Raw genomic sequence first — 17,235 nt, 5'->3', positions numbered from 1 at the left:
AAAAAGCTTTCTAACTTAGATTGCGACAGGTTTGTGAACTCGCCAAATCACACGCCTATCCTCTTGGGCCTCTCAATAAATCTAAAGTCACAGAGGGTGTTGCACCAGACAATTAACGTCCTTTAAATGCAAATTGTCACATTTGCAATGGTTTATTGTTATTGGCTCGAAGGGCCGTCTAGCCAATTGATTGCCAGACACAGCTGTGACGAGAGATTACAATTACACGAGATGAAAGCAATGCAACAATGATGCAATTAAACATACACCATTAAAAACCAAACGGTCACATTCGTGGGCGAGTTGGCTCGGAAAATTTTATCAAATCAAATCATTTATTTCATGTAGGCCTTTACAAGCACTTATGAACGTCAAAATTATAAATAAGTTTGATTCTAATTGCCCATTCCAAAAGTAGCTTCCTATGGAGAAGAACGGGCAAGAAACTCCATGGTTACTCTTTTTAAAAACATAATTGGTGTTACAATTTGTATGTATTGATACATACGATAATAACATGGAAAAGAAATGTTTACAATATTTTTTGGGTTGACTTTGAGAAAGTTATACAATGCAAGGTGAACTAGGAAGTTATAAGAGAAAATTATTATACAAACTATTTTAAGAAGTTAATAAATTAAACAAACCAAGTTATATAAAGCAAAAGAAAAAAGAAATAATAATAATAACAACATAATAAGAGCAAGAACATTAATGAGGACAGAGATATTCCTAGACAGCCTGCCAGTCGCCAGGGAAGCCACTTGTGCAATATAGGACTAACGCCATACATCCTTGTCGTCAATATAGATATCGATATCAAAACAAAATCTTTGGATGAAATCAAATGGAATAAATAGCAGTCAATATACGCAGCTATTTTGAGTGTCTCACTTTACCTGATTCGTCACATTGAGTAGGACGGCCAGTGTATCTGAATGAGTTGGAATCTTGTTTGAATTCAGATGACGTCGCCCGTACGGCCATACATATAGAGGTAAGTTGGAGGCCAATGGCTCTTTAATAAGCCACGGCTTACCACTGCTTGGTACGAGCATTGATATTAATAGATATGCAATCAGATCTACAAACAACCTACATGGCAAAAAGAATAAGCTCCTTATTTCCTTTCTTCACTGTATGCTTTTAAATTCTAGTATAGCGCTATCTATCTACCCCACACACATCCCGTGCCTACATAGGCAGTAGACTAATATCATGTTGGAATTACCTCACTATTTCAGTATTTTCTCCTTCGAATCCATGGGAAATTGCTACAAAAACGAATGGCAGATTACCACAAATAGAATCTATTCCCCAGTAATAAGGTTGAATCTTGCTCAGGGACGTATGATGTAGCTAAGGCAGTTGTTCAATACAGTCAGGGTTCTTATTTCCGTCAGGCGGTTGCCATTGCGTTATCTGAGCGAGGATTTGTCGTCGCCGGTGCCTTCGCATCCGGCCCTCGATGCGCAGAAAATGAGCGAAATAAACAAAACGTGTTGTACACACTACGTCTTGATCTTGACTCCTATAAAGTAAATAGATAACGTTGTGGAGAAATGTTTACTGAAATGTACGTGTTTTTGCACGTTCAGCTATTCTAGTTGATAGTTCTAAAGATTTTACGGTTTATTTGCAAAGCCACATATTTTGTTCTTTAAAGGCTCTAGTGTGTCACCCCTGATAAACAACACAAGTATTTTTCCGCTATTTAGCATATCGACTAACAGTTATTGACTGCTTATCTCATTGCATACCTCAGGGTTACTAGAGATAGGTGTAGCCTAGCAACATTGTACTAAACATGCCTTTTTATCATCTACGCCATGATACTGTCGTTGAGAGATTGCGACTCAGCAAGCTAGAAATACTTAATATGGCAGTATAGCGAAACACTTCTTAAGGTTTTAGTGATATAGCTAAAGAAAGTACCTTCATCACCGTATACGTAGAATATGGCGGTTTCGTTGGAGAAAACGGGGATCGCGTCGCATCTAAAGCAGTTATGAGGTCAGGTGGCTGCAGTCAAGTCTTTCTAAACACGGACTGTTGAGATGGATGTACGGAGGGATCCTTGACACTATTCGTCACAGATACCTACGCTACTTGGAAATTCAGATGAAGGTCCTACTTTAGTACGACTTATAGTTGAAAGTCCAGTCAAAGGTACAAAGTACGAGTATCAAAGATCAGTATTACATCTTGATGATTCAGCTTTGATAAATTGCACAAACAGATTTGCTATGGCGCTAGCACTTTTATTTCGTCAACGCTGTGTTTTGTTTTTATTATTTTACACTTAAACTGAATTCTAGTCTACAAAAACGTTAATGCAAAACTGCAAATTGTTTAAAAGAGTTTCAATTGTTGTCATTGATGTTAGTCGCACAAAAACGATCTTAGAGATTTTTCAAGCGGATCTGTTGGTACAAGAACAAATCAATTCTAAATTAAAAGAGAGATCAAATTCCTTGGCAAAAATACAATTAAAATTTTAAATGCTTGTACATTTTTGGAATTGGCAGTTTATTAGTAGCAACATTGATTGCGTTAGATTCAGCTATGCGAGTAATTGGAATCGCAGTCAATCGTTTGTCATCCGTTATTGGATCACTTCAATTTGCACTATTATTTGGCAAATGATATAAGTGCATTATAAATGATATCACACTAATATTATCGAATGTATGTGAATGTTTGTAATTATCTAATGTTCAGTCGCTGTTCCAATTAAATAATAACCTATCAGTATGTTAATAATCTCGTAAGTCGAATGAATTTATCAAAACTATTAGCATGTCAATTAGAGGTTCTTCGTTATTCGTTTTAGTAAGACGAAAAAATAAAACTTACTGACAAATATAGAATTTAAATCACATACAAAGAATAAAAATTGACCTGTCCAACCAAATAAGGGTAGGGACGTCCGTAAAGAATACAACATTGAATACTCAATCGCTTACACCCACACGTCAGCCTCAATTCTCAAAACATCTTCTGTGACTAAGTAATCAATTTTCATAGATCTCGAACCGGTTTTCAAGTAGACCTCTACCCAATTACCATCCCGTTCTATTCAAAATATATGCCGTCAACTTTGTGGACGAGACTTGAGACCATCCGACGGATCTAGCCCACGTACATAGACTTAGTGCACCCATACGTCTGGATTCTCAACGGATGTGTCCCAGATTTCCAGCGAAATGAAGGACGTGTAAAATTTTCAAAGCCCCCAGACTTAGCCATTGATAAAACTTTGAATGGTTCACGTTCCTTTGGAAAGCTTCAAAGTTGAGCGATGAAAACATTCTTCGCAGTTCACAAGTCTTTACTTTGCAGATTATGCTTTGGCATTATGGGATTATCATCCGTTTAGGCTACTTAAATTGTATTAGTAGTACCAAGTTTTTCTACAAAGTCAAGATGTACGTCATCCATTTCTCCACTCGGATTTATGCCTCTATAAATAAGTTAGAAAGTTTCGTACTCGCTGCAAAGTGATGCAACTTTCTTTGTTGCGTCTAGTTAGCAAAATCACGTATTGTCCTGACAACCATGTTCTGCTCTCTTATCTAATGTTACATGTGCAGAAGAACTTCTCGGAATTACATCAGTGGCATCGCAATTTGTTGTTCGGTCTGATAGAACGGGTTTCTTGTAATCGACAACACTAGGATAGTCACTCGATTTGACTTCGATCACCTTCATTTTGTCTAAAATATTAGTTGTTGTGCTTGCATTACCATATTAATATTATGTTGTATTATTTTAGCATGTAGTTTAGATGCTTTGTAATCTAACAGTTTTGTGTGTTGTGTGTTAGTATTAACATTATTCGTAGTTTTTGGAATGCGTTTGTCACTATTTGGTTGCTAGCTTATTTGATTGCTATACGCGTCAATACTAGCTGTTCCAGTGTCAATCGCTGCGTTCAGATTCCAAGGCGCCAGAGTAAAACTGAAAGTCATTGTTGTGCATCAGTGCATACTGAATGCATTTATGATTTTCAGGACACACGTTGTTGCATGCTCATTATAACAGTAGTTTTTGCTTAGAGCATGTTTGGAAGAAAGTGCTATGAATGTGTAATTAATTAGTGTTGATTTTATCACTATTGTGTGTACATGCTTTGGTTTTAATTAGCATGGATAGAGAATTTCTGTAGGCAATTGTATCGATTCTTGTCTACATCTATGCATGTAAGTTTATGCCACGCGCATATGTTAATATTCACAAATGAACTGACCATCCATCATAATTATGATGATAAGAAAGTAATATCAGTCGATGATGCGACGTCAGCACATTGTTATGAATAATAACACCACATGGCAGCACTATTCATCCACACAATACTAACACCAACACAACTGGTAGAAATCAATTAAAAATTAAATAAAACCAACCTAGCTTTCCAACTTCCACGGAATGGCTGCCAGATGTTCGAAACCAGTACATCGTAACACGAAGTTCAATTCCGAAGAATCCATTACGCTTTCACGACTGCTGGTCGCAGGCCGAAAGTTGCCGTAAACAGCAATGGATGCAAACGACTGTTTCGTAGTATTCTCGCGACACAACTCGCGTGCTTCGTCGCTCGATTTATAATTCAAATGCAATCCTTTCGATCGCTGCTTTAGTAAGAACTGTTAGGAAGAACACTGAAATTCTTGGAGTTTTCGACACGTTTCGTTGGAAACGTTTGCCTTAGTATACACATTATTTTGTTCCGAAGGAATGCAGTGAATAAACAAGTTAAACTGTTTGTTAAATAAACCTTTCCTATCATTGGCGTGTCATAGCTTAAGGTCGTATGAAAAATAGGCTCACCATATTTTTCTCTACGCGAAGTCTTCACCTAGAAAATAAGATAGGCATAAAGATCCATTTAACGGTCCAAGAAACTACATTCTATTTATCTTTTTAACTAACTTTCTGCGTGGATAGTTATAAATTACTATGCCTTAACCCTAACAGCTTTCAATTCACCATCTCATTTCACGGTGATAAAGAAAACTAGGCCTGTACCAGCTGTGCCTCTCAGATAGTGGAGTGACGTCAAAACCAATGGCGTGAGAATATGATTGATACACTTCCAGATCTTGGGCACCCCTCGTATATCATGCTGCTTCAAGCGAAATTGCTTTCAGACATTGGGTGGCTAGATTGCGTTAAACTTGACTAAGTTTAAGTGCCTCGCTGAAGATATTGTGTACATAGTTTGATGTTTCGAAAACTGATGTGGAAACATGAACTGAATTGTGAAGTGTTGTGGACTGTTTTGTGTAGAAGTGAATGTACATAATATTTTGCTATCAACGTTGACACAAAACTGAACATAAAATTCAAACAAAATGGGGTTAGTTTAATTTTCTTAGTTTTTTTTTTAACAAAATTCTTTAAACTTTCCGATTGACTGTTTAGAATTCAGTTCAATCCTGCCAAATCGTTCACACAAACCAACTGATACATATTCTATAACCATACCACGAACAATATTCAGCCAGCCACGAAAACATTTCGTAACTACATCTAATGCAATTTCCATAATCTTATGGTAATTCGCAGTTTGTCTCGCCGGTTGCCATGAGCTGTCCCCACGTGTAAGCCATGTTTGTCTCTGGTCTGACGTCAATTGTTCCTGTCTGACCTTAGCATGCAACGATGTGATATGACAGCTTGAGCGAAGCTATTTGCGGCGGGAAATCGGTTAGCTGATGTCGAATTGAAGTCGTTATTTATGACTTTATTGAAGGCTGTTTTGAGGAAAGGTTGAATGTGAAATTGTGTTTGTGAAGGCAAATTATTTCTTGAATTCATGATCCATTCTATTTAAGTGTGAACCATATTCAATTCGGTGTTTAAACTATCCTTAAATAACCTGTATAAAGGTTACCGAGCAACTGTACTGTGTTTGCTATGTCTTTGTTGAAGGTACGATGAAAATCTAATTCGTTTGCCAATTTCAACATGAACATGAACGATGGAGTTATAAGTTATGAACCTACAAAATGACTTGTTTCCAAGATTGCTATATTGCATAAGCTGGTTGCAAGTCTCCAATCATCATAGCATTCAGTTGACACTTACATAACCAGGAAAATAAGACTCCTCTTTCAACTTCCCTATCTTATAAAAAGAAATGAGTAGAACAAGTAACCTTTCTCATGTTTTACTTCAAAATACGGGTATTGGAAGTCGGTAAAACGTTAATTAGTTGCTCTAACGCAACGCTCATTAGCATAGGTCAGTCGTTTACGTCCAGTGGTCATTTCATCATACGCTTTACTTTATACGTCTGTTCGGTCTACCGTGGATGCGTAGGGAACGTTGACTTGTACGTGAAAGATATGACTTGTGGCTTGCCTCATTATGCCAGAGTTTGTAAAACTATTTATTTATCCTCTTTGGTCTCAAACGCTTTGTATATTAGAAGTCCTAAGACACAAGGAAACAGGAGTAGGTACAAAGGTAGTCAACGCTTTAAATATTGGAATAGAAGTCCTAAGACACTTACAAGGAAACAGAAATAGGTAAAAAGATAGTAGTCAAGTGAAACCCTATTAGGCATTGGCTCGTACATTTGTCTACCTCTTCGACAAAAGAGACATCTAGATGTACTTAATTATATTTTATACAGAATATGAGTTTATTTTTTGTTCTTAAATCCGGAGTGTTTTTATTCAGGTTAATTTTGTTTATGTCTACGAGCTTTGCAAAATTCAGCTTCATAAAGTGAAAGTTGTAATTAATTTGTATCCCAAAGGGATCCTTGTCATGCGTACGCCTCTCATCCTCTCAGTTCTAGCGCTCGTTGTGGCTTGTTCGCAACTTTAAATTAGTAAGAGGGCTCGTAATTTTAGTTCACTAATTATTTTATTTACTCAAAACGGGCCTTTTATTTTCGTTATTACTATTCTGTTTAAATGTATTCTGTTTTGAATATCTTGCTTTCTGCATTCCTCTTATAGCAAAAACTTAGAATCTATTTTTTACTGGTTTATGATTTTCTGCCTTGACTCGCTAGTATTTAGCGTTCACAAGTCCACATCGTAGAATTTATAGAACAAAACAACAAATAGTTAGAAGTGAACTGTCCTTCACGGGTCGTTCACACCCAATCTGCTATATGTCCTTTGTATGTGTGTGTGTGGTCGTGTGATTGTATACTGTCGTTTGATAACAACACATACACAGACGCCCATCGGTGACAAACGAAGCGCGGTTATTTACTAAGATTGCTTTTAATATAAAGACAAGACGCAGTTTTGAAGTTAGTAACGTTTTTCAGTTTTTTGAAAGGCACCTTCATTTTGTCATCGGATAGTATGCAAAAATAGGTGTTGTCGCTCCATGCGTTCATACTTACAGTTTTTTTGACGATTTCCATAAACTTCACATCTAATTTGGCTATTTTAATATCCTATGGCAGTCCTTTTATTCAATTGTAGGTAAATAAATAGCTAGCGTCACATAATCTTCCGAGGCATGTACTCATAAGATGTCGCCCAGTCTTCTGAATAGATTTTCTCTTACATAGTTAACTGCAAATCAATTGCTAGCGCGTGATAATCGTAATTGTATCCGCCTCTCATTTATTAAAACGTGACTCTAGCGTGCGCAAGAGTCGCCCAACTGCTATTGATTGATGGTGAATGCGTCTCAACAATTATTGAGGAATTCATTAATAATTAACTGTTGTAGGACTAAAATTAAGACTGATTATTGTGGAATTTTTGTTTGATGTCATCAGTAGACGGTTTTGCTGGTCACAAAAATATTTAGGATAGCAATAAAACAAAGTGGAACTAAGTGGAGTGGGCTTAATATATAAACCTATCAGAATCAGGTACACCGGGTATGTGAGGAAGTCATGATAAAAAGTGAACGTGCAGTACAAAAATAACGCATAACTATTAAAGATTCGTAACACTTATACAACAATAACGAATTTCCTGCAAATTTCTAATTCACTGAGATACGTCGCGTGCGCAAGACACATCAGTTCGGCCTTCTTCGGCTCGAGTCGTTTATCTTCGGCGTTAATCGGCAGTAAATACCCCATAATCGATACTTCCGCACGAATTCTAATACGGATCGTCCATTTCGTCCGAAAATAATTTTATTTTTCGATGGAGAAAGATTAAAGCAGGAACGGTAATGGCTTATACATTTTATCGTACATTCAGATACTTATCTCTCTTTAGTCTTACGGACAATAGTCAGCCATGTCACTTGAAGGTTGTCGGGCTGTCACTGTAGCTGCATTGTTATGTTACGAACAATCCCGTACCTTCTAAAATTGCTGGAAACACCTTCTGTCGCCTTCACCAGCTTTGTCTTGCTGACTTATGTTATGTTTATGCTGGTGTATCTGATAATGTGTTCATTATGTTGCCAGCAACTAGGTTCTTTGAAGCAAAATTATGCTCTATTTAGGTTGGGTTTGAAGAAATTGCTGGTTTTTTCGTGATGATATTTTGGTTATCATGATGAGACAAGAAGGTTGTTACATGGTTAAACCTGAAAATCTTATCTTGTTTAAAGTCCTTTCTGACTCAGTAACTCTAAAATCGTGTATTCAAATGACCCGCGTCGTTTTTGTCAAGAAACCGTGGGTGAACGTTCCTTTCATGTCGTCTCGCCGCCGTTTTTTCAAGATAAGCCTGTTTAAACTTTAAAATACTAGATTTGATCACTGCAAGAAGTAATAACTATTTTCCTTGGTTTAAGTTTAGCTCAAATTGTAGTAGAAAATGTAGATAAGGCTGGCTATCTAGCTCGGAGTCGGTCAGACTGGTTCGCAACCGGACCACACTCGCTAGCGTTATTGCAAGGTTCACTACATGTAATAGATATCACACTAATAAATTGAAATTAATATGAGAACAGGTGTACTGACAAATTGGTAAAGTCCGTTTCGTAATCTTATTTATGAAACCTGAACATAATATCAGATAGACCTGTGTTCACAAAAAAGTAATAGAATTCTTTCCTCAAATCCTACATTTTATTTAACTGTAAAATATAAAAGTTCCAAAAACAGCATCATAATAGTCAACAATATTTTATACCAAGTGATTTACGCATTTGGAGTTAACCAAAACTAATAGCTGGCTCTGAGCCATATTTTGATAACTTTTACCCGAAAAATATACCTCTATTTACTAAGCAACAAATATCCTAAAAGAGGACATTAATTAAATGAAAACCTAGCTTTATATTTTCCTCTATAAATCCTTTAGTTTTCATAGTTCCAACTAATAACCGAACGTAATTTCAGTTAATTTATTCAACATTGTCATAACATTTATTAAAAGTCACGTTTTCCACACTTTGCTGAACTCAGATTTATATTGAAGAATTAATTTGACGTTCATGTTTGAATATTAACACCGACTAACATAATTATAGGCGCTGTTTAATGTGTGAGCTTAAGCGATCCACTAATTTGCACTTAAAGTAATTTGAAGTGAAGCCATTAGCAAAATTCCGAAAGCCTAACGACAATAATAATTAGTCTGACAAATTAATTAATACTTCTTTTATGAGGCTCAAGTGGAGGCTTCTAACCGCCTAAGTGTAAAGCTGTGTATTTCCAGTATTTAAATTCAATATTCGGTTAAAGTCGTGCGTTTAAACATCAGTGTTTAATTACACCAATACAATTAGACGTACGTAGTAATTACAGCAGTCATTATCGAATTACTGTTTGATTTGAACTGCAAATTACAAGTATTAGAACTAACGGTGTTACTTTAATGACGGGTATTTACAAATTAACCATTCGTAATAAAATTGTTGATCCTGTTTAGTTAGGTTAGACTAGTGTTCTGTGTACCATTTACTTCACCACAAGGAAAACCTGACGGTTTTGATACGCAATTTGTGTCGAGTTTTGATTCACAATGAAATTATTCATTGCTCAAATGGTAAAGAAAATTAAAAGACAAAAGAGTGTGACAATGCTTTTGTGCTTTGCGGTTGGTTCCTCGTCGGGTGACCTTAGAACGTAGATTGTTCATGAAAGACATCTCTACATAGTATAAAACAAAGTCGCTTTTTCTGCCCCGTTGCACGCTTAAATCTTCAAAACTACGCAACCGATTTCATGCGTTTTTTATAGATAGAGTGATTAAAGAGGAAGGTTTATATGTATTTAGAATCAGCATTGCACCCGTGCGATGACCCCCTAGTAAAAATTGGTTGTCTGTAAAGTCGGTTTACGGATGCTAGTTTGACGTGACAACGTCAAAAATGATAGTAGTATATGAGCCGACCATTCGAGCCGATCATGCCTCTCTCTCGTTCGTGCCGCGCTCTAGCTTGCGGAACGGGACAATGACGTCAACTTTTCGTGCATGCAGCACGTAATATCGAGTTATTAGACGTTGTCACTTCAAAAATATGTATATTTATCGAAATAAGACGTTGAAATAAACTATGAACGTTGTGTTTGCAGAACAAGTGGTGGACAGGCGTCGGGCCGGGCTGCTGCACCGCGCCCGCCGTGCCGAGTCGCGCGTGCGATGCGGAGCGGTCCCCGCCGCCCGCGCCGCCACCCGCTCCGCCTGTGCTTTGCGCCAGACCTTGCTGTCGCGACGCTACGTCAGTATACCTTTACTTACTTTCAATATGTACCCCGCCCTGTATACTTTTTAAGATCATTTACTTTTTAACTGTCATTGAATTTAACATCCTTGACAATCGTTACGGGTAGTCAGAAGCCAGTAAGTAAGCACCAGTCTAAGCAAAGGGTATTGGGTTGCCCGGGTTACTGGGTTGAGGAGGTCGGAGAGGCAGTTGCTCCTTGTAAAACACTGGTACTCAGCTGGTAAAATAATGATACTCAGCTACATCCGGCTAGACTGGAAGTCAACATAGTTGTACAAAGGCTCGGAGGATGAAGATAACTTTTTAGCAAACAATTTTTTATTGCGAATAGGGGTACAATTTCTAGGGGTCAAAGTCAAATAACTTAGTGTACAAGACCAATTTTGTGCCTAACAAAAAGAGTTGCAATTTATAATAGAACGTTGATATTTTTCACACAAAGCTAAAGGGCTAATTACAATTTCTTTAGAAATACAAATAATGGTCACCCTAATTTGATATTCTGAGAATGCCCAAAGGGTTCAGGCTTGTGAAATTATTATAATCGTTACAAAAGAGGATGGTCAACTCGAAAATTTTAATTATGGCCAGCTTGGTATGCGAATGTCGGGGGAACTTTCTACAATTTGTAATTTTGAATGCGCTCCAATGCTACGTTATTTTTTTGAGATCCGGCATTAACTTTGACTAGAGATAGCCAAATAGGTTCGCTTGCTAGCTAGCATTTGTCATGAAGCACACCAGTGGAACTTTTCCAGGATTTTATTTTTTCAAAATAAAACTAGTAACTTAGTGCTGGAATTTTTTTCATAATTTTGGGAGGAACTGCGCCAGTGTGATTCACTTAACAAAACTCGCATTTCGGAATGTTAGAGGAGGTCTGTTTTGGCTAGCTCACAACGATAGTTTACAATAGACTGGAACTACGACATAGTATCTATGTCGCCGTTAGAAAACAACTGAACAATTCATAGCATCAACATTTAATTTAAAAACAAGCAAACATTTCATACAATCGGTGTTGCGTTCCCACAGTGCTCGTACGCTGCTCAGGCGCAGGTTATCGGTACCCTTATTATTGAATGGGGCACACAATACGGGGAATTTGGGTGGTTCGTCCCCTCGCTACCTGCGCTCCCCTCCACCCTGTCCTACCCTCGTCCCTTCGCGTCATTCTCGCTCCCAACCCCTACGATGCGCGCACGCACCGCACTTCCACGACCCGGAATATTAACACAATATTTGAAACGATCGTTTTTACTGGATTGGTTATGATATTAGTGAAGTTTTGTACAGTGTAATATAGTGAATGTGTAGATAATTTAGTTATAATGGATCTGTCGATTCCGAGACTGAAGTTTGAGTGTGAAGATGATGGATACGAGGATTTTGATCTCAGCGCTGTGTAAGTTCATAAATCTTATTGTAATTTCTTAGTATTATGATGTAATTAAAGAAATTATGGTATTTATTTTGTCGTTCATCTCCAGTCGACCGGTTCGATTGCATCTTTTACTCGTCAACAGCAATTTTAATATTTATTATGAAACCAGGAATTTTAACAACGTCCGTTTCACTGCACATAATTGCATAGTAAGTTGCTGCATTATTTAAATATCTAAATGCAGAAAATATTGTTACAAAAAGTTTCTCAGAGTTTGTAATCTGTGGACAGCTTCAACAAGAGATAATCCTATTACGGATTTAATTGTTTCCAGTTCTTAGAACTTTTCCTTTTATTGTTTAATTTGTAAAGGACCAATTAGCAAAATTGGATTTCTATAGATCAATTTAGAAATCTTTTTATTTAACTTCGAATGTTGTTTGGCAACAACGTTCAAATTCATACCTACAAACTCGAATTTTAACTTTCAAAAATCTACTTTCATTACTCTTCGTAAATAATAATAAAACCTCGTCCCTTACTTTCGAAGCTATTTCCAATATTATTTAAACGTGATTTAGGAATTTCGAACTCTAAAGCCTTGTGAACAAGGTCTAAAATTAAAAAATACAGGTCGGTTTATCAGAATTGCCCCAAGTTTCGCTCGTTCGTAGACAGACATGCGCAAACGCCGAAGGGATTTTTTATAACGGGAACTTGTGCGTGGGTTCCGTTTTTTGCGCACATTTTATTTTGGGTTTAGCAAAAACATTTAAGCTGCGAGTAAAGTGAAATGTAGGTGTATTGAGATAAAAAAATATGCTTAGGAATGTTTGGGTTGCACTTGTAGAGGAACGCTTCCGTTCCACCTGGCTTTTGGTTACTTCAAAAATAACTTGGTTCAGAAGGAGACCTTCAGTAATAATAAGAGGTTTTTAATGTTTTATGCTTAGAAAGTTATCAATCCTGTTCAATTTTTTGATTCATAAATTAAAATTAAATAAAAATCCTAGCTGTTATATAATCAAAGTCTTCGAAGATCCTAACTGCACCAGTCTACAGTTTGCTCTATGAAATTGACTCGATGGACTTTTCCATAGTTTGAACTGCTTCTATCAAAGAATATTTGTGGTACCTACATACATATATGTGTAAAACTTGTATGGGTTTATGAGCATTTTACTAACTTACTTTTTAACCAACAGTGTCGGAGATAGCATCGAACAACGTCGCGTCGTTGAGCCTGTCAGCAGCGGCGGCGGCGCGAGCGGCGCGCGACACAAGACGGCACCGCAGGCCGCAACGACGACGGCACACAGCAAGCAGATCGCGGCGGGCGGGGCTAACCACCCGCCCCAGCCGCAAGGTAACCACAAACGTAATGTCCTTGTTGTTTACCTATACATTTGCGATGTTCCATCTGCCAAGACCTTATAACTTTACACGTTGATCGCCTAGTGTCCGACATACGATTTGTGTCTAGGATCGATGGCCTTAAATGCCTTAAAAATGCATTTCTGGATTCTCTTATGGTGCGTCCTATGTCATCTATCTGGATGCGAACGCGATGCGATGCGAACTTAAGTCCACTTCGGATAGTTTCGTATCGCGTTCGCGTTGATTCGCCCATACAGGACGCACCCTTAAGATCCTCTGCTTTCATCCAGTCAATATTATAATGCCATAAGCGTGAAACTTTGACGTCTATCGGAATGTTTCCTTGCCTAATCTATTTGTCTTATTGCTGGATAAAGGATGTAACGAAATGGAGGGTCTTATTCAGTTACTGATCTATACATTTTAATATTAAATTAATAAAGTTTAGTTGAAAGTTAACGTTAACGCAGATGGAGCAGTCGCATTACACATGCACACTAACACACAAGCAAGGGTGATTTTATGAAATTACCAGTCAAAGTAGTCTCTAATAAATAGTTGGTAATGTTTATCTAAAATAGGTAGGCCATTCAACCTAATTTTGTATTTCAAATATCTCGTTTAATATTTACAAATTCACTGATTTCATATGAGGCAATTTCAAACGTTTCTCAGGGTTCAATTATTAAAGGGTTTTTTATGTTAATTAGGCGTACTATCTGCTCAGATTTGATTGAGGGCAGATCCATATTAAACCTACTCAGTGATTGTAACAACCTTTCGGTAGATATTTTAGGATTACAGCTCATGATCAAAACGTACTGGAAAATCATATAGAGCTTAATTAATTATGTAATCAGTAGAATTATGGGTTAACAATATCTACCAAGGTAATTAGATAAATTAATTTTGTGAAATGGCTAATCGTTTGGGAATTTGACGAATACATTTTTATTGTTTTAATGACTCAATTAGTTTCCAAGTAGTAGTTGATAAAATAACTTAGGAATCGGTTCATTTGGGAAATACCACATTGGCCATTAGGTTGATATGCATTAACTAAGCCATAAATATGTAATTTTGTGTAGGCTTAACCGACCTACAAGGATATAAGTACCAAGGGTCCCGTGGGAACGACATTTATTTGTTTGAACTTTCATGCACTATCCTTTGACAACTGCACTTAGAATAAGTGTTTACACGACAAACAGTACCTTCGTACACATTGAGTAGGCTCAAGCACAGAATATTTGTTATATTCTAACTCAACCTTAACTTAGACTAAAAGTTTTCTTAACACAAATTAACTTGTTGCTTGAGCGCATTCTAATGTGTACTCTTATTTACATTTTTGTTTTGTTCCTTTCTTATTTTTAATAGATTCACACTTTTAGAATTCTCCACAATCCTTTGGACTTCTAAAAGGTTTTAATTAACACGATTGTCTGTTAACGTTCGGTACACTAATACAACACTGTAATACGTGCTGGTCACTGGAATTAACGTATGTATTTCCAAGTGTTAATACATCCGCAATATATTAGACGGTAGACGTTTTAATCATAGTCGTTATGTGTCTAATAGCAAGTCTCAAGTCTGCTTCTATTAAACCTAGCTGTCTGCAAGTCTGCCCATACACTTTAATGAGTCTTATTCCATCGGTACTAAGTCACCGAAGGCCAATTTGAATAAATCATAATTATAAAGCCTTTCAAAGACGGCCATTAAACTGTTGCTTTGAATTTAAATAGAAAATTTCTCAATTTTGTATTGCTTTTACAGTGACTTGTAAGTAGTGAGTCACAAGCTTAGCGCTTTAAAAATAACTTTTAAAAGTAACCCCATTTCTCTCAGTTGACATGCACAACTGGGGGAAATGACAATCAATTGACACAACCCTGTCTTTCTTTCTTCCCCAGATCAACATGGAAACAAAAAATATGATAATTCTAGAAGACCTACAGCTCGAACAAAACGTGAGATATAGACACACATATTTATAATATAACCTTTTAGAAGTCCAAACATATCTAGCATAAGTGTCATTAAGGCCTAGATATGCTTGATATTCACAAGTGAGTAATTCGGAAATATCTGTCGTAAAATTTTGTGCAGAAATTGGTATACCTATCTTGCGCAACACATTTCACAGTGAATATTGCGTATAGGCCTGTTTTAATTAAGTTAATATGGTCGAAACTGTATTTATATCTGAAAAGCCATAACTATCAAGTTATTAGTAAAATAAATTAGCTTTTCACATATGAATACTAAAGTTTCGACAAAACCTGTGTATGGTGTATGTAGTTTAGGATATAAGACGCATGTAACTAATATGTCGTTATCCAATATCTGTGCATGCGGCTGGTGCGATTGGCGCTGCGACTGCGACACGACTGCGACTTGCGACTGAACAGGCTCCGGCTGCGGTGGCGATGGCGACTACCAGCTGGTGCAGCACGAGGTGCTCTACTCCTCGTCCAATAGGTCAGTACTTCAAGATTTATGTCCGAAAAACTTAGCAGTAGGTACGCTATAGCTCCTTTCTGCGGTGGGTTTAATGAAATACCAGTTCCGTGAGCAGCGGTTTCAGCCGCGTTTCGTAAAAACTATTTTAGATAAGTGTGAACTACATTACTGCAATGTTCCCTCAAAATCAGTTCAGCCGTTCGAGCGTGTAGAATTACAAGAAACATTCACTCTCAGACTTACGCTTTAATAAAATTTAAGTGAAATGTGTTATGATTAAGAACCTTCGTCTTGTCCTTGATACATATCTCATATATGACACACTGTGATTTCCCGGAATAAAATACCCAACATAAAGAACAAAATAAAGTGACCACATAACGCTAGGACCATACCATAAGTTAACAACGTTTTCCTCTGTAATTGGCGGTAGTTGCCGATAAGATCGCGCAACGAACAAGCCAGGACTGTTGATTACACGGATTGATCTTGATTAACCAGAACTACACTTGCATTGGAATAACACGTAGGAACGTAGGAAGTATTATAAATATTATGGTTTTGTGGAGAATTTTATTTCAACACTACTTTCGCAGTGCTAGTGTTTGGGTTTGTGTTAAATCACCTAATATAGTGTTTTACCTCTTTGGTATTCGTATCGACTGCCTATCTGTGACTGGCTTCCGCCAACCGGATTAAAAAAAAACCTACAGCCTTCCTCGAAAGTAGCCTGTCGCGCTATCTAAGATTTTTTCAAATCGGACCACTAGTTCCTGATATTACCGCGTTCCTGAAAACAAACGAACTCTTAAACGAATTTGGATATAGATCCATTTGAATTAATTTTAGTTGTGCCAATGCGGTGACCAGACCATATACCACGGAATGTATTTTTTTAGTCTACTGAGTTTATAAATACATATATGTATGTAGGTATACACATTCATACAGTCTCACGCGCAGTTCTCACAAGATATCCTTGCGCTCGTTTAATTTATCACGAGTCCTCGCATTCTTTCTAGTCTTAAAATACATTATTCATAAACTATATCACTATAACTAAAATATTAATTTAATTTTGAAAAGTAATTCATTTTTAATGTTCGCGGTCTTGCCGAAAATACTTTTACTTTTTAATGTCAACTTGTCACAAGAACTAATTTTGTCATAACATGTCTTGAGAGGTAGAAGGCTGATTGTTTTAAATTAAAACGTGTAAGTTGAGCTGTCTAGAATTAGAAACGAGAATAGAGTATTAGTATTGTAGTGACATTGAAAATTTAGACGCTTAGGTTTTGAGAGTCGACTGCATCAATATTTGTAAAAAAAATATTGTTGCTATAAGTCCCTGATCTGGCGTTTTGGACAAAGGTGGTTTAGTGGTATTT

At 37.0% G+C, this 17,235-nt stretch overlaps 1 protein-coding gene across 9 annotated transcripts in view; it reads left to right on the top strand.

The window, feature by feature from the left end:
• LOC110376320 (homeodomain-interacting protein kinase 2) overlaps positions 1 to 17,235 on the top strand; it is a 110,460-nt gene that overhangs the window by 75,442 nt on the left and 17,783 nt on the right. For 5 of the 9 annotated variants that reach the window (XM_064039389.1, XM_064039391.1, XM_064039388.1 and 2 more), the window contains exons 3-6: positions 10,466 to 10,611; positions 13,207 to 13,379; positions 15,298 to 15,354; positions 15,796 to 15,865. In XM_064039389.1, the coding sequence (XP_063895459.1) occupies positions 10,466 to 10,611; positions 13,207 to 13,379; positions 15,298 to 15,354; positions 15,796 to 15,865 (446 nt within the window). Of the gene's footprint in view, positions 1 to 10,465; positions 10,612 to 11,857; positions 12,023 to 13,206; positions 13,380 to 15,297; positions 15,355 to 15,795; positions 15,866 to 17,235 lie in introns of those variants that run through there. The other 4 variants (XM_064039392.1, XM_064039396.1, XM_064039395.1 and 1 more) reach the window with 4 other exon arrangements.

This window comes from Helicoverpa armigera, chromosome 19, assembly GCF_030705265.1.
Source record: "Helicoverpa armigera isolate CAAS_96S chromosome 19, ASM3070526v1, whole genome shotgun sequence".
NCBI classification, from domain to species: Eukaryota; Metazoa; Arthropoda; class Insecta; order Lepidoptera; family Noctuidae; genus Helicoverpa; species Helicoverpa armigera.
Note: the sequence above shows the minus strand (reverse complement) of the source record. Positions and strands in the feature narration are given on the sequence as shown.